The sequence below is a fragment of the Eublepharis macularius genome, chromosome 18 (genome assembly GCF_028583425.1).
Source record: "Eublepharis macularius isolate TG4126 chromosome 18, MPM_Emac_v1.0, whole genome shotgun sequence".
Classification (NCBI taxonomy): domain Eukaryota; kingdom Metazoa; phylum Chordata; class Lepidosauria; order Squamata; family Eublepharidae; genus Eublepharis; species Eublepharis macularius.
Genome location: NC_072807.1, coordinates 33,347,587 through 33,370,311, shown reverse-complemented (window position 1 = coordinate 33,370,311; position 22,725 = coordinate 33,347,587). Strand labels below are relative to the sequence as shown.

At 47.5% G+C, this 22,725-nt stretch overlaps 1 protein-coding gene across 4 annotated transcripts in view; it reads left to right on the top strand.

Moving 5' to 3' along the window:
- The window catches only part of CSK (C-terminal Src kinase), a 69,330-nt gene that overhangs the window by 34,273 nt on the left and 12,332 nt on the right, over window positions 1–22,725 (top strand). For 2 of the 4 annotated variants that reach the window (XM_055002906.1, XM_055002908.1), the window contains exons 2-5: window positions 12,573–12,650; window positions 14,566–14,679; window positions 17,362–17,474; window positions 17,929–18,148. In XM_055002906.1, the coding sequence (XP_054858881.1) occupies window positions 12,636–12,650; window positions 14,566–14,679; window positions 17,362–17,474; window positions 17,929–18,148 (462 nt within the window). In that variant the 5' untranslated portion in view covers window positions 12,573–12,635. Of the gene's footprint in view, window positions 1–94; window positions 209–244; window positions 454–12,572; window positions 12,651–14,565; window positions 14,680–17,361; window positions 17,475–17,928; window positions 18,149–22,725 lie in introns of those variants that run through there. The other 2 variants (XM_055002905.1, XM_055002907.1) reach the window with 2 other exon arrangements.

Below are 22,725 nucleotides of genomic sequence, written 5' to 3'. Positions count from 1 at the left end.
GTTTGCTTGAAGTCTGCCACTCCCAGCAATCTCTCCGCTGAGAGGAGGGTGGGACTTTGACCCTTGACGTAGGCATAGTGTGCCCACGCTTGAATGGTGTGGCTGCGATAGAATGCTGATCCATGTTTTGACGCTATGAGAATCGGTCTGGAAAATGCCTGGGGCTTGCTTGCCCGAGTTCCTGTTCGCTGTCCTCCACTTGCATACAGTGAGATGCAAATGCTATTTCCAGGGGTGTTTTTGGGCAGGCTGTTGCGTGGCCAGAAGTGAACCAGGAAGCCATTGGTTGCTTAAGGCTAACCCTGCACAGATGCACAGGAGACCTGTGGCACCTTAAACACTGCCCAGGTTTTATTCTAGCATCTGCTTTTTGTGTGGGGGGGACAAGAGCGCTTATCTTCAGAGCCATCTTTGGACTCCCAGAAGCCTTCGAACCATTTTTCTTTCTTGCAGGTTGGTTGTGGCAAGCGGTTTGGAAGGGGATTCCTGGAAGGGAATGGGTTTGCTGGAACCAGAGCCGGAGCTGATTCTGGCTTCTGTAACCTCTCCCAGGGGCAGAATGAATGGTGGAAAATAGATAAGTGGGCAGACAGACTTCTGTTGCAGAGTTAAGTTGCAAACAAGGGCAGGCAGTTTGTTTTTTAAAGCAGGCACAATGCACAGCTGTGTCTCTGCCCAAAGCAAACATCTCTTTCTGTCTCCTCCCCCTGTCTTTGGTTCCACTACCTCCTATACCCCGTGACACCACCTTATCTCTGTTCCTCTTTCCCTGGTATTTTTAGCCCCCAAAGCCATAGGGGCCAGGTTGAGCTATTTGCTGTCGGCTGCAGAGAACTTCGGCTCTAAAGGAATACATATTTTTTTTCTTTTCTCAGCCTCCTGGTTTCTGTCTTTGTCTGCTTGCTGGGAGACAGGTTGAAATGGCAGGTGGAGTGTGAACAGGCCAGAGGGGGGGTGGTTCTGCCCCCCAGTCCACCTCTTTTATTTTTTAAGACCTTTAGTGTGAAGTAGGGGGTAATCCCAAACGAAGCCACGCATAATACTGACCTTTAAAATCCCACTGATCCATTAGTTTACCCCTCTCGCTTACCAAGCAGCAGATTATATAATTATAAAAATTATAAAAAGGCTTTGGATGTTTTCTGGGAAGTGGTCAGGTTGGATCTACGGTAGGGTAATGGAAGGTCTTTGGCTTGGGAACAGGCACTAGCAACGATGCGTGACCTTTTGGCGGGGTGTTGCCCGATCGTAGATGACGTTAATCAGGGTTGAGCTAGCAATCGATCACTTTTCAAAAAAATCTCATCTGGGCTGCTGAGATTGTTTTCTTTTGTTGTGAGACTCTTCTGCCTCTATGTGGCAGGTAAAATTTGTAGCGCTGTCCAGCGTAGAGATTTAGTGTTCGAAACAGCTTTGCCTGTTGATTTCTGCCTTAAAATGCAGTCCGTTGCTTGAACAGCAACAAATACGTGTGTGTGTGTGTGTGTGTGAGAGTGAGTGAGTGAGTGAGTGAGTGAGTGAGTGAGTGAGTGAGTGAGTGAGTGAGTGAGTGAGTGAGTGTGGGGGGTAAAATAGACTCCAAAGTAAATCATAGTAATAAAAATCTCTGGAGGTCGTATAGAGAATTCCACCAGCTTGCCAAAAAAATAAACTCAACTCCTTGTTAAGTATTTCTCTACGGCTATAATGGCAGGAAGACCTAAAACGAGATGGCTTGACTCAATAAAAGAAGCGACTGTCTTCCAGTTTGCAAGATCTGAGCAAGTCTGCTAATGATAAGACGTTCTAGAGGTCTTCCATTCATAGGGTCGTCATAGGTCGGAGGCGACTTGATGGCACATAACACACACACATAATGGCAAGATGGAACATCAGCAAGGAGACAAGATAAGGAAATCTACTGTTTCCTACAAACTGTTTTTTTTTTAAACCTAGTTTTTTAAAAAGCTCAGGAGAACTTGGAAGGCTGTGTGATCCTTTGCTTTATTTGTTCAACAACTTTTGGGCTTGGATTTTGCTGTGGGTGAATGTGGCGGCCTGCAACCTTTCGTTTGCTTGAATGTCGCTGACAGAGAGAGGGATTCTGAGATGGAGGGAAATGGCTTGAGACGAAAGGCTGTGTGTGCGCGTGGGGGGGGGATTTCTGGCCCTCCCACTGGATAATATCATCTAGGTTGGTTTCCATTGACCCCTTTCCTTAACGTATCACCTAAAATTAATCTCCAGCATTATTAATAGGACAATGATGTTTCCCTTCTGATCTCAGCCTTTGGAGGAATCTTTGTACTGGAGACCCACTAACCGATTTTATATTTCATATTGGAGTCTGCCTCCTTCGTTCTAGAAGACCGCAAGTGCAGCTCGATAGCGTTTCTATCCAGTACTGCTTTAATGATTCAGATCTGACGTTCTTCACAGGATGCAGATTAGATCAGGGCTTGAAACATCATCTCTTTTCCTCTCCTCTGTTCCCCTTTTAAAACACCCAGTCTTGCTGAAGAATTCTGGAGAGCTTGAAAGCTTGCACACTGGTTTAGGATTCTTTGGTTGGACTGAATAAAAAAGGGGCTTTGTTGTTTTTTGTTTTATGGTTTTAAATTGTATTTTCTACTTTATATTGTATTATTCATTTTATACTGTATTTATTGTTATCATAGTCTAACAATATTGCTACCCACCCTGAGCCCATTCACGGGGAGGGCAGGTTAGAATTTTAATAAATTGAATTAAAATTAAATTAAATTTGTTCGGCTGGTTGGGGTCTTGCTTTGGATCAGTGCTGCTACCTGCACACTTAAGCATCTCAGTGCAGACAATGGCATTGGATAAGACTGGAAGAAGTCCCCAAGTTACGCTGTTTGGGGGTTCTTGGGTCCAAAGAACGCTGAGGTTCCAAGTCCCTCCACTATCCCCTCCATACATGTTTCTGCAGTCATGATGGAAGCACTTAAGCTGGTGGGGTGGGGTAGGATATTCAGTCTTGCCTTAAGATGTCAACAAACCGTCAATGGTGATGTACTGGCATGAGAGAATCTCCCCCTCAATGGCATTAGAGAATCTCCCCCTCAATGGGTGCTCTTTTAGGGAAGGAATAATACATGTGGTGATGTAATGAAGGCAGTGGTCAGAGAGTCATGAAGAATGTGGGTGTTGTGAACAGACTGGCTTTACTTCCTACTTCCCAGTGAGTCTAGAGTTCCCTTTTCGCTAGTACATTTCTGTCTTACCCTTTCTTAGGGCAATGTATATGGTTCTCCTTTCCCCCATTCAATCCTCTCAACAATCTTGGGAGTTAGGTTGGGCTGGCCCAAGGTCACTAAGCAAGCTTCCATGGCAGTGCGGGGATTCGAACCCAGGTCTCATAAACACACAAAGCTGGGTGTATTGTCAGCCTTGATCATCTTCAGCCCAGATTGTTACAGCAGGGAGAAAATAAGAATAAACTGCAAAAGGGCCTGCGGAGGCGGGGGGGGGGAATGGGATGTAGTTATGCAAAATTGACCTCTGAATCTTCTAGCCTCTTGAGAACTAGAAACTTGAATATATATTTTTTTAAAAAAGAAATGTCAGGTTCCGAGGTGTCCGGTGAATTTTGCATTCAGAGCTATGGTTTCGTTTTGACGCTGCATTTTGTGCATACAGTCGTGCCAGAAGCTGATCCTAGCGTCTCTTTGTTCCCTCTGTCGGCTTTCTGCTCGCTGTGGTTCTGCTTCCTCTCTGCTAGCACACGCTTTCTCTCTCAGCTGTTTGTCCCTTCCTTCCGGTCTCTTGCTACTAGGATGGTCGTAGCTTTCTGCTGTGCACTCTTTGGCTGAGACGAGAGCTTGTTTTTGGAGTGACGATAGCTCTGCCTCCGCCTCCTGCCTGCTGGTGATCTCTGTATGGATGCTTGTGTATTTTATGGTTGCGTTTGCACAGTGAAAGCCCCCAGGCCATGAGGAAGGCTAGTTTTCATGTGGTACCAGTTTCATCAGCTGAACATTTTTTTTTGACAACTTCCTCCCCCAGGGTCCTTGCACGTACATGTGTTCTGCTGCCGAACTGTGGTCTGGCTCAGTGGGAGAGCACATATTTCTCTTTCAGATGGTCCCAGTTTCAATCCTCTGGTGTCTACCATTAAGAACATCTCAGGGCAGTACATGGCAGAAGGTCACCCAGCAAGCTTGCACGACCGAATGGGGATTCGAACCCAGGGTCTCATAGATCCTAGTCCAACACTCTACCCACTGCGCCGTGTTGTGGGTAGAGTGTCAGACTCAGATCTGGGAGATCTGAAATCCACCTGCATTGCTGTTCTGGGTGACCTGGACCAATCTGTCTCTTTCCTCGCCTACCTCACAGGGTGGTTGTGGAGGTAAAATGGGGAAGGCGGAGCCATGCACGTTGCCTGAGGAGGGGTGGGATAAGAAATGCACTAGACAGATGGGTAGATTCTCTGTTGCTTTTGCAGTCTGACTACCCACCCCAATCCCCACATAATTCTGACTTAGAGCATTGGATCGAGGCTGAGTTAAAAACTGGTGTTGGAAGAGATCCAACAGCATTCTCTACCACCTCCCAAACTCCGGCCATTTGTTAGCCGTCGCTAATCTGCCCAAGCCACCTACATTTCCCCGCCCTCCCCCCAGCACAACCCCTCAAAAGGGGATCAAGATGAACAAGAAAGCCCTCGTTTGATGCCCTTTGCCAATGATCTCATACATCCGGAAGGGTCAAGTCAACATGAACAAAGCCCTCATTGTTTCGAGACCCACGCAGTAGAGCCTGTATCTCGGCTGTGGGCTTGTCAAAACCCCTTGCAAGCTTGCCAAAATGTAATATCTCTTTCTCTGCTGTTCTGCACTCCCTGGTTTGCTCCCCGCCACAGGAAGGGGGCTATTGTGCTTTCCAGGGGAGGCCAGGGGATCGCCCTTTGAGAACTGCCTTCTTCATCGGTCTCTGTGTGCTTTGCATGTGCAGCCCCAACAGTTTGTAGCTATAGGAAAATTCCAACTCTTTTGCATTTTGGAGAACATGATCCATTGACGTTGGTTTTGCGCTCTACTGTGCTATGCAGGCAAAAAGAACTTGTGATTGTAATCCTTCAATCAGCTGCAAAATAGTAAAGAGTGCAGTAGCACCTTTAAGACTAACCAGCTTTATTGTAGCATAAGCTTTCGAGAACCACGGCTCTCTTCATCAGATGCGCTTCTCTGGATCTTCAATCAGCTGGTGAATTATCCAGATTCGTGGCGGTGTGTCCCATCTGGATTATTTTGCTGGATATGGGCTTGCTTCAAAACATAAGACCTGACTCTCTCACACACACCCATTTCCCTAATATGCTGCATTCTAATTAGTTATTTCCTGGTTTGAGACAAACCATAATTTGCTGTTACTTCGGAACCAGCAAGCCTGATTTTAAACAGTGGCTTTGTTTCCACTTTGTGATCGTGGATTGCATGGCAAGCGAAAACTGCAGTTTACAGCAGGATGTAAGTCCGGCGGCACCTTAGAGACCAACAAGATTTTCAGAGTGTAAGCTTTCAAGAGTCAGAGCTTCCTTCTTCAGACAGTTTATGGGTTCAGATTTAATGCAAGATGTGTGTTTGATCACAAATCAGGAATTAATTATTTAATTGGCTAAAGGTGTGAAGAAAGGTCATGGAAGTGAGCCTTGAAGCACCCTCCTAGATTGTTCTTGAACTGCGGTTTGATGCTGTTCTTGAACTGCAGTTTGATGCTGTTCTTGAACTGCGGTTTGATGCTGGGTTGGAGTTAAGCCACAGAATTGTGAGATTTGGTCAGAAAACTCAGGTGAGAAGCTCATTTAATGGATTATCCAAGAAGCATGCAATCTCCCTCCCCCATGAAAGAAATCTTAGTAAATTGTGTGAATTCTAAGTGTTCCATTGAATTTGCATAAGTATGAGTACGATCGCAGAGCATGGTTTTCCTTCATGTTATCCTTGCAAAAGACTCTGTGAGAGCGGTTGGGTTGAGAGGGAAAGACCTGCCCAAGGTCACCTAGTTAGTTTCCTGGCAGAGTGAGGATTTGAACTCGACTCTTTCAACTTTCTGTGTGTTCATTCTTTCCTCCCGTGACCACCAGTGGCCTATAAGATCCTTTGCTATCCCTGCAAGCTAAAGACTGTACTGGGAGATACTGCCAAGGTTCCGCCTGGCACGGACTGGTCACTGGAAGGGAATTCTGGTTGAACAGATGGGTAACATCTCCGCCCCATCTGCCAATGGGGTTCCAGGCTATGGGAGAGGCTTCTCAATATTTTTCTAGTCCCGCAGGCTGTGCAAGAAGGGCTGCCTCTCCCGGGCAAATTCTGCCTGTGGCCCTGTCGGCGAATGGTGCCATCCACCTGTCAAAGCAGATGCTGTTTGAGCGCCAGCTCCATTAATAGCAGATGCTGATCTTTGGGAGGCTTCCCTCAGAGAACTGAAAGCTGGGGATGCTAAATATAGTCTGGCAAGGGGTGGGCAGACAGGTGGGAGGATGTGTGCGACGGAAAGCTTGTAAAGCAGGCGTGATTCTCTGAGAGGTCAATCCAGCGGGAGAGCAGGCAGGCTTCGGGGTTCATTGAGAGAAACGTAGGCTAGCCAAGGTGAAGATCTTCAGGAGTGGTGGCAGAGAGGGGAGAAACGGGCAGGTGGTGAGGGAAGGGCTTCAGAAAGGACCCTTGGCTGACAGAGTCTTTTAATTCGGTTCAGACTCTGGCGAACATACCGAGCTTTCAAGCCGGTTCTGCAGTATTCCACGGGTCTTACTCCCGGGGAAAGAGCATGCGCAGAATTGCAGACTGCAATGTGATTTCATTGGGAGAGGAGAGATGTCCTCAATTGCGGTTTAGGAATGGAAAAGGATACAAAACAAGGAAGTTTTAAAGATCCCCTACACATTTTGCTTTAAGCTTCATCAGGGGATCTTCTATACAGTGTTTCAAGTATCCCCTGATGAAACTTAAAGCAAAATGAGTAGGGATCTTAAAAACCCCAATACATTCTTCCACCTTGCACCTAGTTTTTCTTCTTTTCTGCCTACTGGTGTGGCCATTATTTCTCCACCTGTTCATGCAAGAATATAAACCGTTTGTTCTCTGCCGGATGCTTTTATCGTCGTCTTTTGAAATAAATACGTGCAAGCTTTAGAGGGGCACGGAACTCTTTGGCAGGCAGGATTGGACCAGATAAGAGGGTTCTCTGTCAATTCCTCAGCCTCTCTCTGTAGTCGAGCAATGTTTGAGACCTTGTTTTCATTGAGGTGGATGCAGGTGAGAAGGTTCCCAATAGGATGCTGTTTCACATCGAAACCGCCCCCCTCCAATTCTCTGCTCTTCAGAAATGAGATGTTGGGAAGGAAAGTTCCAGCCTAGTTCTTCTCCCTGAAGAACTAGTTTTCTGGATTGCGGATACAGCTGTAGCAATGATATCTATTACCATTTTCTTCTTATAATAATGATAACAACAACAACATTCGATTTATATACCGCAATTCGGGACAACTTCATGTCCACTTAGAGCGGTTTACAAAGTATGTTGTTATTATCTCCACAACAAACACCCTGTGAGGTGGGTGGGGCTGAGAGAGCTCCGAGAGAGCTGCGACTGACCCAAGGTCACCCAGCTGGCTTCAAGCAGAGGACTGGGGAATCAAACCCGGCTCTCCAGATTAGAGTCCCACGTTCTTAAACACTACACCAAACTGGCTCTTAAAGCCTAAAAAATAACCCTCCAGTGGCATGGGGGGCGGCGGGAATAGTGAGCATAGAGCAAGAAAACTGTGGGGAGAACCACTGTGTGGATTCTCCGTCGCTGCTGCAAGTGCTTCTGCATTTGCAATGGTAATGGAAGGAACATGGGCTTTCAACGCAGACACACCCAGGGCTTTTTGTCATCTGGAACGCGGTGGAACAGAGTTCCGGAACCTCTTGAAAATGGTCACATGGCTGGTGGCCCTGCCCCCTGATCTCCAGACAGAGGGGAGTTTAGATTGCCCTCTAAACTCCCCTCTGTCTGGAGATTAAGGGGGCAGCGCCACCAGCCATGTGATCATTTTTGCCAAGGGTGATTTAAACTTTTAAAAACTCCCCCCTTGTTCCATCTGACCCAAAGTGACGTCATTGGTCCTGGGAATGTGCGTGCACATTGCACGCGCACATGTGGTACCAGGGGCACCACCTCCCACCAAGAGTTTCCCCCTGTGCAGGCAACCCACTGAGTTCCACCACCTCTTTTCCCTGAAAAAAAGTCCTGGACACACCCATAGCCTTCTGGTAGAGCTGCTGGCCCACTGTGGTTTCTGGGAAGGCTGGCTTCATGTCCCCTCTTCCTGGGCAATGAAAGACCCAAAACACTGCAAAGAATATGAGGGACAGGGTGGACTTTGTAATACAAATATTATGCTGGGCAATCTCCTCTGCAGGGCACAGCCATTAAGTGAGAACAAAATAACCTTGTGGCACCTTGAAATGTATCAGGGCATAAGGTTTTGTGAGCCAGGGCTCTCGTTGCTTTAAGTACCAAAGCTTGGAGGCAGCAAGCAGGTAGGATGCTGAGAGAAAGGTTTAGTGTCACAGCAGGAGAAGTTAAGTAAAAATAGAACAGGGTGGAAGGACCCAGCTTTGATTTTCTCTGCGTTAGATGATGGCTCGCCAAATGCTCAGCCGGCGAAAATGATGGAGCGACTCATTCATTTTTAAAAAGCCCTTCAGTTTGAATTAGTTCAGGTGTGGAGAGAGATGGGGACAGAGGGAGAGAGACCCAACAGAACGATTACTCTGTGCCGGGCTGCCACAACTTGCAGAATTCCTCTCTGTCCCATGCCTGTTTTAGGTTGGACAGGTCCCTGCGTGGCTTATTTTAATTACTTCTCCTCTTTCCCCTACCCTCCCTCCAAACGCTGGGGAGTGGTTGGCTTGGAATGTATCTGGGGAATGACCCATTTGTACTGTGCCCCAGCTCCAGTTGGCACAGGGTCCCTGGAGGGCTCGCTTGATGTTTGTTTTCCCCTTTCCCCTGCTTGCAACCGCAGGCATTTCCCATGTGTCCATGGCTCCCTCCTTTTTTGTGGCTTGCACGGCAGAGGGAAGCCCTGCTGCCGGCTCCTTTGTAGTGCACCTGTGATGTGACTGGATCGTGCCTCTTGGATTTTAGAGCGCTAGTAGTATAAGGGCCTTAGGTCATCTGTCCAAGGCAGGAAATCCAAAATTAGAGCAGCCCTGGCAGGTGTTGGTTGACATCAGCAGTTTCTTAGGGGTGAAAAATAAAGTCTGCGTACCCAGTTAACTGGAAGTATTTTGGCCATAGATTGAATTTTAAAAAAAAATTAACCCAGTTGCTTGCAAAACTGTGGGTCGGGACCCCAAAGTGGGTCACCTTTCTCTCATTGGTGCATTATAGGACAGGAAGGCTTTGGGGGTCTTGATGGCAGATTAGGTTCGGCATCTGCCTAACGTGCAGAATGGCTGCAAAGTACAGCCCGTGGCTGTGCAGCATTCAAGATTTATACATTTCAAAACAAGGCAAAGGTAAAATAGAAATGTGTGAACTGAGTTGTGATTTTTGCGTTATATGCTGGGGAGGAGGATAGCAAAACAAAGTGATTTTGAACAGGGGGGGTCCAGGAAAGCGCTCTCAGTTTGGAAGGAGATGCCACTTCAAAAAACGGGAGAAATTCTGGTTTAACCAATAAACAGTGGTGCACTCCCAGAGAAGCATGTATCACTCTTCCTCTGGACTTGTTTGTTCACATTACTGTCACCAGACATAAACCTTTCTCTGGGTATCTGCATTAGCCATGGAGAAAAGGACTATTAAATTCTCATGATTTATTCATTTATTCCCTTTCTTCCATCATGGAACCAACCGTGAGTTCCCTAGAGGTCTCTCATCCAGGCAGTGACTAGCTCAGACCTTTTTAAATTTGAGCTTTCAGACTACACCCTGGGTCCACCCATAATCCATCTTTCTCCTAGCGAATTCAAAGTGGCACGTGTCCTCCTGTAATGCGGCCAGTAGGAAGATAAACAGATCCTCGCGAGCTATTCTTCTCTCCACGTTTTAATCTCTCCCATCCTCTAGAATGTCTCAGAATGTGGTGTGAGGTTCTTCCTCCTCTATTTTCACAACGAACCCTGCGAGGTTTGGATCAGCGATAACTTCCATGGATGGAAGAGGTTTCTGTCCACAGAGTGTCAGTTGCTTCCTTCCCTCTTGTCACTGCAGCCCCCAAATACCCTTCAAAATACTACTCTTGAGGAGTAGGGGACACCCCCTCCCCTCCAGGACCTGCATAAAGAGGAACTCGGAGAGGGGAAATGGGTGGAAACTGTTTCCCTGATCTGTAGAAGTCCTTTGTGGGATCCAACCCCTTGACTTACCTAAAATCACCTAGTGATGCCCGTATTTGAGTTGGGATTTGAACCTGGGTCTTACCGATCCTATTCTGACACTCAGAGCCAAGCTACAAGTGACGCCTGACACAGGTTGGACACTTGTCAGCTTCCCTCAAGTTTTGATGGGAAATGTAGGCGTCCTGGTTTTACAGCTTGGCTCTCCATTACAGCTGCAAGGCCAGGATGCCTACATTTCCCATCAAAACTTGAGGGACGCTGACAAGTGTCCAACCTGTGTCAGGCGTCACTTGTAGCTTGGCTCAAAGATTGTGACACTGCAGTGGCTTTTCTCTATATGGTTCCCAGGTGATTTTCTGACCAGGTAGGAAATCCCTGCTTACCTTCAGTAAGCTACGTGGTTCATCTACCGTCCACCCACAACCCGGTGTATCCCTTGGAGAATCTCTGCTGTCAGAGGGGATTTCCATCTGCAATATGGAAGTTATTCCCTTTTCCTTCTGCAGCATCAAACACCCCCTGGAAGGTCTTCAGCAGAAGTTCTGCTGGATCCAGCCCTCTGGTTGGAGGACCCGTCATATGTCTGAACAACTTTGGCTGAACCTCCTTTGATAGTAAAAAGAGGGGTTACGGATGTTCTATGAGCAATGGGTCTCTAATGCTTCTTGCTCCATTCCCTTAAATGCAGCTTGGCGCTTCATAGCAAGATATTTTCCCATTGCATCGGACTGTTGTCCGATTCGACCAGTCTCTATGCAGCCTTTTATTATTATCTTTTCGCAGATAGAAACGGCTGGGTCTGCTCCTCCGAGACGCAGCTGTCCGGCGCTGCTGGCCTCACTGCTTGTTCGATAACAATCATTCTTTGAAAGCTTTCCCTCCTGATCAATGAAGCTCTAATGGAGCCGCAGCGCTTCCCAAAGACGGCCATCCATCAGTTTTTTCCGGATGCTGTAAAATTAAGCATATGTCGGGGGATGTTCAGAAGCAAGCCGCCGGGTTTTTGCACAGGAGTGCTGGAAAGGGTTTTGTTTTTTCTGAAGGGTGGACTTTGTGGAGGGGAGCGCCCACCCCCATAAGGGTGGTCTCTTGGCTTGCTGGGTGAAAAGAAACTCAGGAACAGCAAAACCGGGTGGGTGCTTGTGTGCCATGCAGCGGAAGGTTGTCAGTTCAGTGGGAGTGACTGCAACTCTGTACATAAGGTCGCATGTTCGATCTCCACCATCTCCAATTAGAAGGTCTAAAGAAAGGCTTTTATCTGCCTGAGATCCCTAAGAGCTGCTGTCAGTCAAAAGAAAGCAGTCCTGGGCTCGATGTGAGCTCTGCACCACAGCCAAAAGGATCTGCTTTCCACCCTTTTGTCTTTTGTTAAATCTTTTAACATCTAGCCTGATGAAGAGACCTGGAGAGCTCAAAAACTTGCAGAGTATTTTGTGCTGATTTGGTCATTCCAACGTAAGGAATTACCGGGAAAGGGGGGAGGGTTGTTTGTTTATTTCTGGGCTAGATGTTCCAGCAATCTGATTTAGTGCAAAGTAAATTTCTATGTCTCACCTAGGCAGGTAACGAGGGACCCTTACTGAATGGCGCTGGCTGGTTGCACTTGCTATTTGCATGGGGCGTTGTACCAACAAGCGTACCCTCCTATTGCATTTGAAGTGATGGTTATTCTTTTTTTAACATGCTGGGAACTTTATTTAAATCGTGGCAGCCCCCTTCGCTGCTCAAAAGCAAAACTCCCGGTAACCTGACTTTCTTCTTTCCTCCTCCTCAATCCATGATTTTTTTTTAAAAAAGCCAGATGTTTTTTGTTCAGATAAGGAAAGAAATGGGCCTTTGAGCCTGTTTAATTGGGACAGTACTGGGATGTGGCTAAGAGAAATGGGCCAGTGTGGTGTAGTGGCTGGAGTGATGGACTGGGATCTGGGCAAGCCAGGTTTGATTCTCCGCTTTGCCATGGAAGCTTGCCCTCGGGCCAGTCGTGTGTCCAGAACCTACCTCACAGGGTTGTTGTGAGGAGAAAATGGAGGAGAGGAGAATGGTGTAGGCTGCTTCGGACCCCCATTGGGGAGAAATGTGGGGTGTGAATGGAGTAAAATTTAAAAGAATGATATGCTTTGCTTCCTGGGTGAAGCCCTTTCAAGAGAGAATGCCCCTGCTTGTGCGAAAGGTTGCCTGAACACAGCAGGAAACAGGATGTTGATCTCATGGCCTCTCTTCTTGCCTTAGGTCTCATGGTACCAAGTGACGTGTCCTTCTTGTGAGATCCAGTCCCCGGAACCCCCTGAGAAAATGTCAGGAAAGCAGGTAAGGACCCAGAGTTGGAGGGAACTATGAAATACGGCAGGCCCCAGAAAGTCAGAGCTTTGTCTTTTGCGTGGGGACTATTTTGGAGGTCTGTGGATATAAAAGGGAGACCCACCAGCCACCAAATGCAGCCCTTGCCTGGAAGGGGAAGCCATGGGTCTTTGGGTACAGGTGGCTGCCATTTTGATTCCAGGCCCCTTCAGTTCAAGCATCTCACTTGCCCAGCTTTCCCTCCTGAGATTCCAGAGATCCACTGCAAGACAGAGGAGACGCTTTTGGTCTTGTAGGATCGATGGGCTGGGAATTCCATATGTTCCCATAACAGCGCTTGGAAAATGATTTTGATTTTTTTTGCAAAGCAGTTCAATGGAATGGGCAAAAAGCAAGCCGTTCCCTTTCAGGGCCCACATTTGCTTCTGTTTCATATATGTTTAAGGTTGATGGATGTGTGTGGTTGGTCTTGTCAGGCACCAACAACATCGTTTCCTGCAAATAGTCAACCTATTCAAAATGAGGCGCCCAGTCACAATATTGTAATCTTGGTATCAGTTCAATCGGTGCACTTGAGTGAGTTTTGCTGAAGATACAAACTTAAGGGCTGCTTAGCTGCCGGTTCCTGCCATGAGCAAATGTGGAGGGGGGGTGAGGCTTCTTAATTTAAATTCTGCTTCAGGAGGCGAGCTTTTTATGGCTGTGTGGCTCTGATATCTGCACAGCATCCTGGATCTATAGTAAATCTGATGTTGCGTAGGCCTGAATCCAAACGCATGCATGCTGCTTCTTCAGCGCTTTGTGTCAGAGAAGAGAGACTGTACTTGCTCTCTTGTACACATGCCTCTGGATCTGTAGGCCTTATCCTGCTCTCAAGATGAGATCCAGTCTCATTAACTGGCCATCTAGTTCTCTCTCCTAGCCAGTGGCTTGTGATGGGAGATGCCACGTGGCCCAGTCTTGTGGTTTAGCTTTTAATCGAATTCTGGGTTTGCCACCTCGCAGTGGCCTCTTGTCCTGTTAGCAGATCTGGATTCCTTATTCATAAATATATTTTTTTGCACATAAGTCCGTAGCCCTTTCAGGTTGAGCGTCTTGCTGTGAAAAGTGCCCAGTTCTGCCCAATCATTTTGTGAAGAAAAAGCTGGCTCTGGCCTTCAGTTGTCCTAGCCAACGAGGGAGAGTGCAGCGCTGCTAAGAGCTCTCCGCCTCTCCCAGCCAAGTTTTGCTGTTATTGGCGGAGAAAGGGATCAGGTGCAAAGTTGCTTCCCTTTGATCCTTTCTCATCATTCTGCAGGATCGACAGAGCAACCGCGCGACGTTGCTGTAATGAATGGGTTTGGTTTGCGTAACTGGCAAATGATTTGCATACGATGCAAATTAGGTGGTCCGGATTTGAGGAACTAGGGCTACAGCTACCCGGCCTGTGAGCAGTGGCTATTTCCCCAGCTGGCCTACCCTTAGCAGAAACACAATGGAAGATTCCAAGCCAGGTCTTAGCTCTCGAAGTTTTCATTAGTTGCCGAGGGACAAGCCTGTTTCATCCAGTTTCCCATCTCGATAGACTGAAGCATCGTATTCTGTTCTGCATTCACTGAGCAGAACCACAAGTGACAAAAGGCACAGATTGGACACTTGTCTGCTTCCCTCAAGTTTTGGCGGGAAATGTAGGCAGCTTGGCGGAATGTTGGACAAGTGACAGTTGAAAAGTCCATTGGACAGCAGTCGGAGAGCCAAGCTGCGAGACCAGGATGCCTACATTTCCCATCAAAACTTGAGGGAAGCTGACAAGTGTCCAATCTGTGCCTTTTGTCACTTGTGGTTCTGCTCTCTTTCTCTTGTGTTTCTTTCCCGTATCTGCAGTATTGTCTGCTGAGCTAATAAAGAGTTTGGTCAAAAGTGTCTCCCCTTTTTCTCCTACCAGAACATCTGGCCGTCTGGTACAGAATGCATTGCCAAGTACAACTTCCACGGCACTGCCGATCAGGACCTTCCGTTTAGCAAAGGGGATGTCCTTACCATCATCTCTGTCACCAAGGTAACCGGCCTGTCTCGGACCACTGTCATCTCTGGTTTGGAGGGTGGGAGTGGAAGGTTGAGGGAAGGTTTATTTTTATTTATCTATGTATTTCCTTTGGATTTCTATTCCGCCCTCCCCACGAAGGGCTCAGGGCGGATTACAACAGTTTATAAAAACATATTAGAATTCATTTATACAATTAAAACCGTACATAGATTTAAAAGAAAATTTAAAAGAGAAATTCACTCATAAAATATACACTAATTACAATCAGACTGCGGCGATCGAGAGGCAGCAAGCACGGCTTGACAAGATAAGGGGGTGGACAGCCCTGGTAGGGCGGGATTCAGGTTTTATATTCTTCTCTGTTTTTTCGGCTGGTGCAGGCCAAGCCCAACCTCAACCATTTGCCTGGTGAACATCTCTGTCTTACGGACCTGGTGAAATGATAACAAATCCTGCCAGGCCCTGGTCTCAGTAGACAGAGAGTTCCACCAGGCTGGAGCCAGGACCGAAGATGCCCTGGCTCTGGTTGAGGTCAGGCGGGCCTCCTTGGGGCCAGGGACCACCAATAGATGTTTCTCTCCCGATCGGAGCGTCCTCTGGGGCACATATGGGGAGAGGCAGTCTCGCAGATACACTGGTCCCAGTCTACATAGAGCTTTGTAGGTTAATACCAAACCTTCAAACCTGATCCGGTACTCCACTGGCAGCCAATGCAGCTGGCGCAGTATCAGTGGGTTTGCTCTGAGCCATCTGGATCCATGCACCTGGAGGGCTTCCTGCCTTCCATGGGTTTCTCTGTGTTTCACCTGCGTTGTACCCTTGCTACGTGGGGTGAAATTCAAAAGTGTCTTTGTGTGATGCCTGCCTGCTCAAATGAATTGGGAGAACGGCCGAACTCTGTTTCAGCAGCTTTGCGGAGATACCGGGCCAGGTTGTGGCTGGAGGATAGGTATAACTCCCTTGTTCTAAAAGTCCTAAAAGAAAATCTTCCATGGGGCGACATTTAAGAGTACCCACTGAGGATAACAAGCTGGCGTTTGCAGTATTTAGGGGGGGTTACCCGGTCTGCTTTCCTCCTCTGTTTGCTCTCCCTAGTGGCCTCAAAAGGGAGGGGGAGACGATCCATTTTAATTAGTCTGAGCCGTTATTTAAATCTCTTTAAAAGTAAGTCACTCGGGCAAGTCCCAGGGAGAGGATTTTCACATTTAGAAATCCAAGTGATAGCTAAACACTCTAAGACTATAAAGAGAGCATCCAGGGAATCCAGCATTCAGCTGCCACAACGGCCAGCCAAGCATCTCCGAAAATCTCTCAAACAGGGCTTGCCACAATCGGTATGCCGAAGTATGCTACCTCATCCATTAGGGCTGTTGAGAGCCTCAATCCTCCATGTGATTGCCTATCAATTTGATAGACAGATTCATGGAGGATAAAGCCGCTATGGATAAAGAGAACCTCCATGTTCAGAGGCAGCGTACCTTGGAATACCGGCTTGCTTGGTGATTGGTTTCAAAAGGTGACTAAAGAGGTGCAAGGTATTGGAACCTTATTTAGTGGTGTGCCACAGGAAGGAAAAATGTAACAGCAGGAGCCTATAAATAATTGAGCCAGAGTGCATTTTCTGGGAATTCTTCCATTTGGCAATATGACTTGCCGACAGATTGCACTTTATATCTGGCACATGATGTGCAGGTGTCGTAGACATTTGGGTCCTTTCCTTTGCACTGCTGAAGGAGCATGGTGCAGATGAACTGTCTAGATCTGGTCAGGCCCTAGATACAGGGAGTCCTGAGAATTCTTTGTGTACCACCTGGAGCTCTATGAAGAATGAAAGGCAATGAACAAAAATGAGAGATCCATTTCCGGTGTACGCACCTTCTGATCTCTGCTGTTTGGAAGAGGGCAGCATTACAAAGATGGTGGTGGTGAAGAAACCCCAGACGGAGAGGTCTCTGGTTTAAGGAGGCCATTTTCAACCTGGAGAACTGTTGCCCACCCACCCCTCTTTTCCTTGAGGGATGCAACTTCCTGATTGTTATCTGGTTTTTCTTTGGTAGCTTGTTAAGTCCCCTAAAATGCCTCGTGCAACTGAAGCTTGAGGCGATTTAACTTCCGCAACTCGGCAGCGTATTCTGCCATGGTTGGTGAAAGTGTGGAATTCAGTGTTGTGTACAGAATTTAGCATCTGCTGCTTCTTTTTAAAAATTGCCCCCGTTTTTAGTCTTTGTGGTTACAAAGATGGACGGGTGCAGCTGCGCTTACGGCTCACAAGGCGGAGCAGGAGTCATGAAAGTAGCTTCACCAGCCCTTTGCTTTTGAGAAAACCCCAAGTTTCTAGCTCTCAGGACTGTGAAGATGGGCGAATGCAAAGACTCTTGCGGCTGCCTTTGTGCCTGGGCCCAGAGAAACATCACAGTTGTGTTATTCTACCCAACTCAGCACTAGGCGACTGCCCCCTCTCTTTGCCTCTCAGCCCAGAAAGAGAAGAGGTTGCCCCAACAGCAGTTATATTGGCACCATGTTGTGGCAAAGCAATGCACTGCCCTGGCACCTGCTTGCCCTAGAGGCTGGAGCAGGGTGGCAAGCAAAGGAGAGGGCAGAGGAAGGGGCTGGTTGACCTCCTCTGGCCAGCGGTTTTGGCCAAAAGTGTTTGCTGTTCTCCAGAAACCACTAATGTCTGCTTTCCCTGGCCAGGATCCCAACTGGTACAAAGCGAAGAACAAAGTGGGCCGTGAAGGCATCATCCCGGCCAACTATGTGCAGAAGCGGGAAGGGGTGAAAGCCGGCATCAAGCTCAGCCTCATGCCGTGAGTACCAACTGGATGGGAAGCGGGCCGATTGCATCACGGGGAACTTTGACCTGATGCGGGCGGGTGGCTCACAGAACCCTAGGCCCGCTTGGTGGGCAAAGTGGGTGGGTTGTAGCAGTCGGAATGTCAGACTAGGATCTGAGAGACCCAGGTTCGAATCCCCACTCTGCTGTGGAAGCTTGCTGGGTGTCCTTTATTTTGGTACGGATAAAATAGCGGCGGGGAGAGTGATGCTGTAAGCCGCTTCAGGTCCCTACTGGGGAGAAAAGCGGAGGTTTAAATAAAGAACTGAGCCTGTCGTGGCCAGTCTCAGAAGCTCATTTCCCAACTCACCCCCACGTTTCAGGGTCGGTAACCTGGGCCTAACTTGCAGAGCCAAAATGCAATAGGGGCATCTCTATTTCTCTCTCTCTGTTATTTCCTCCCCTGCGACTTGGCCTCTCTTTGGCAGTTGGTTCCATGGGAAGATCACACGCGAGCAGGCGGAACGGTTGTTATACCCGCCGGAGACCGGCCTCTTCCTGGTACGAGAGAGCACCAACTACCCGGGCGACTACACCCTGTGCGTCAGCTGCGACGGGAAGGTGGAGCACTACCGCATCATGTACTCATCCAGCAAGCTCAGCATCGACGAGGAGGTGTATTTCGAGAACCTCATGCAGCTGGTAGAGGTGAGGCTAAGCCGCGTCCTCTCTGGGACCTGGCACGGCGTGGCCGTTAGAGGGTTGGACTCGGAGTGGAGAGAGCCAAGTTCCAATTTGTTCTCTGCTGCAAAGTGTGCTTGTCCAGGTTCTCTCTTGGAGCCTACATTAGAGGGTTGTTGTGACGATAAAATTGAGGTGGGGGGAAGAAATTTGTAGGCTATCTTAAGTTCCTTAGGAGGGAAGGTTGAGATAAAACCAATAAAAAATGGGGCAGGGAGGTGTGAGGATCAGGTCCATATATATTGGTATGCTGCTGTTTCATTGCATTCAGAGCTATAAATTTTGTATGCCCTGTGCCTTTGCAACATGCAGACGATCCCTGCAGGGTCAGGTTTGTGGGAGCGGACTAGCAAAGAAGCCAGCTGGTGAGCTGTCGAGTCAATCATAGAAGTACCTCCCTCTTTCTCCCAAACGGCTGTGCATCATGCTGATTGGCTATCCTTTGCATCAGTCACAATGGTCCTTTCCCCTTTCTGGAGCAGATGTAAAAACAAGAGGCGAGAAGCCTTAAAAAATTAATACAGCTCTGAACATCTGAATAATAAGAAGTGTGCAGGCAATTTGAAAGTAAAATAGAAAACAAAGGCAAGCACATGTTGGAAGGCAGGAGGAAATGGCTCACCCTACACCCCCCCCCCCCCAGTGCCTTCTTCGGTGTCTATGTACATCTGTACACAACCTTACTTTTCATGTTTTGGTGTGATGTTTAAATCGTCTGGCCTGGAAAGTAGATTTGGAAACTGTGATTCAAAGCAGATTGGAACACCCTGGTTTTGTGCTAACTGTGGTTTGTGTGATGTCCAAATTGGAATTGGAAACCATGGTTAGAAGTGAATTTTTAAAATGGTGGTTTATGTGGGATGGTTTGTAGCGGCTCTGAATTCACAAGTCTGATTCCTTAGCTTCCAAAGCTGAACGGACAGAAAATCATACAGGCAGCTCTTCAACAATGATTACTTTATATGTTTGGAAGCTAAAACTATGGTTTGAGCTCCGATCAGTAGTTTGCTGTAATGTCTGAACCGGAGATGCTGAACTGAACCACAGGTAGCCCAGTGTCTCCTGAGTAGTGCTTCTCAGATGCATCTGACGAAGAGAACTGTGATTCTCGAAAGCTTATGCTACAGAAAAAATGGTTAGTCTTAAAGGTGCTACTGAACTCTTTTCAATTTTGCTACTACAGACTAACACGGCTAACTCCTCTGGATCTGTGACCGAGTAGCGCTGAATCTCCTGGATCTCTGGCAGGGATTTTTCCTCACCCTGAGGTCCATCTGAGCAGAGATGCTGGGAATCGAACCTAGGACCTTCTGTGTGTGAAGCATGTGCTTTGCCGCTAAGCCGCGGCCCTGTTCCCTGAATTGTTCCTTTCTGCTGCTTAAATGCCGTCTTGCTTAAGCTTCTTCCCTGACAACCCAGCCTGAATTTGTATACAGAAGTATCTGCCTTTCAAATCTCCCAGCTGCTCATTTGTTTGTTCTTCCCCCTCCTTATTGATTCTCTTGGAGTGTTGCATGCCAGCCAGCCTGCAGGTCTCTCTTCCGAGTAACATAGCCTTGGGTCACGGAGTGTCTGGATAAGGCCTTCTTTATGTCTCTGCAATCGATCCAGAGGAGTGAGCCGTGTTAGTCTGTAGTAGCAAAATAGAAAAGAGTCCAGTAGCACCCTTAAGACTTACCAACTTTACTGTAGCATAAGCTTTCGAGAACCACAGTTGCATCTGACCACAGATGCATCGGACGAAGAGAACTGTAGGTCTCGAAAGCTTGTGCTACAGTAAAGTTGGTAAGTCTTAAGGGTGCTACTGGACTCTTTTCTATATGTCTCTGTAAGCTGTCGTCATGATCGTTCACTCATTTTTACTCTCAATGTTCCTAGGTGTGTATGTGTGTGTTTTAACACAAGTGTGTGTTAATACTCTGGTTTCTCTTCAGATCGTATAAATCTTTCGCCTTATAAGTGTCTGTTACAGTGGTGTGGCCATCAGACTAGGATCTGAGGGCCAAGCTACACATGACGAATGACACTTGAACGGCAAGTGTATTTCTCCCTGTTCACTTGCCCTCCACTCAATCCATTTGCTGTTCACGTGTCATTCGTCATGTGTAGCTTGGCCCTGAGAGACCCAGGTTCGAATCCCCCTTCTGTCCTGTGACCTTGGGCCTGTCACATATTCTCAGCCTAGCCTACCTCACAGGGTCGTTGTGCAGATAAAATGGAGGAGAGGAAACCCATGCAAGTCTCTTTGGGTCCCCATTGGGGAGAAAGGCACAGTAGCCCGCTCCTCTCAGCCTCAGCTCCCCGGTTGTATTGTGGCGATGATGATAATCATAATCAATCATTATCATAATTGTAAAGAGTCCAGTAGCACCTTAAAGACTAACCAACTTTATTGTAGCATAAGCTTTTGAGAATCACAGTTCTCTTCGTCAGATGCATCTGATGAAGAGACCTGTGTCTCTCAAAAGCTTATGCTACAGTAAAGTTGGTTAGTCTTTAAGGTGCTACTGGACTCTTTTCGATTTTGCTACTTCAGACTAACATGGCTAACTCCTCTGGATCCATAATTATAATAACATTTGATTTATATACCGCCCTTCAGGACAACTTATTGCCCACTCAGAGCAGTTTACAAAGTATGCTATTATCATCCCCACAACAAAACACCCTGTGAGGTGGGTGAGGCTGAGAGAGCTCTGAGAGAGCTGTGACTGACCCAAGGTCACCCAGCTGGCTTCAAGCGGAGGAGTGGGGAATCAAACCCGGCTCTCCAGATTAGAATCCCGTGCTCTTAACCACTACACCAAACTGGCTCTGAGGGCACTAGTTTGTCTAGAAGAAGCACAGTTGTTATTTTCTACCACACCGTTGCTGATGAATGGATGTTGTCTTAGGGCTCTTAGCCAGATCGGTAAACTCTTGCCCGGCTTCACACAGTCACGGTCTGTGAGGCTCAGACCTGCCAAATGCTTCCTGCCTCTCACCCCTGCCGGCACAGACAGGAAGCCAGCTCTGAGCAATTTTGAAAGTGCCTGCTTGTGCAGCAGGTACGGGGCCCCTTTCAGGGGCGTTGTGCGCTGTGCATGGTGGGGGTGAGAGGAAGGAAGAGGCACGATGTGATTGCTCGATAGGGCTGTAAAGAGTGGCTGGGCCAAGGAAGAAAGCCCCTGGTGTTGGCTACCACTTGCTTCTGTTGTGACAGAGGGAGGCAGAGCAGTCGCATTGGGTGATGTGAACAAAACAGAACATGCGTGCGCAGTTCTTCTTTGCCAGGACTGCTGAAAAGCCGTTCTCGGCCTCCTTTTGCCCCCTAGTGGGGGACCATACCACATGTAACCAGTTCTAGGAAAAATTATTTTGCAGGCGTCATATATGCTCCAAAGTCCATACATAAAGTGTCCAGTGCTTCAAGTGCTCTATTAATATTGCAACAGGTATTAAAGTGCAAATGCTTTTGCACTTTAATACCTGTTGCAATATTAATAGAGCACTTGAAGCACTGGACACTTTATGTATGGACTTTGGAGCATATATGACGCCTGCAAAATAATTTTTCCTAGAACTGGTTACATGTGGTATAGTTCTGTTAAATTATGCAATTACTGTAAATAAAATAGGGAGACATTGTTATTGCACGGGAAATTGTGTTTTGTTGCTGCCATACTTACCGTGTTGCTCCATATTTTGTGCCAATTCCCTAGTGGGGGACGGCTCCGTTGTCACCAACGTTGATGTAATTTGCTTTTTATCTTCCTGTATGCCCCTAGTATCCCCTGAGAATGGAGACACTCCAGGAGCAGCGTTGTTGGGCTTTAAGTTTTTTTAGATGAGAGAAGACTGGTGACGTAGTATGCTCTCTGTGCTTTTTTTTAAAGGCCTGTGTCGAGGCACTCCCAACAGGCAACAGTTCTGTGACTCAGTGGCAGAGCATCTGCTCTGTATGCCGAAGGTCCCAGGTTCGATTCCCAGCATCTCCATTTTAAAAGACCAGGGAGTAAGTGATGGGAAAGACCGTCACCTGAGACCCTGGAGAGCTGCTTCCAGTCTGAGTAGACAATACTGACCGTGATGGTCCAAGAGGCTGACTGGGCATAGCAAAAGAGGTGCCTGGCTGCTTCCTGATAGCCTGTTCAAAATTTTCCACTTCCCTATTTCGCTTTTCCCATTAGAAACTTGAACTCCAACATAGCTCCCATAGCTTCCAACATTTTCCTCCCCATAGGTCCCTACACTGAGACCTCTTCCTTTGTATTTAGGGATATACAGTTGCAAGGAAGGCAAGAGAGAGAGAGAGAGAGAGAAAAGGGAGTTGAGCAGGCTTGCAAATTGCAGGTAGCCTAGGGCGATCAGCAGTTGCTTCCAGGTGACCAAGCTTTTGAACACCAGGAATAGAGTGAAATCTTCTTTCAGGCTGTGAAAATGACAAGAGATATAGGCAGGGTTGGCTGATACATAATTTTGTTGTTCTTGTTTTGTGAGCTGCTAACATTTATAGATTTATTTTGAGTTGGAAGAAGGAAAGGAGAGAGGTGTTGCATTGGATA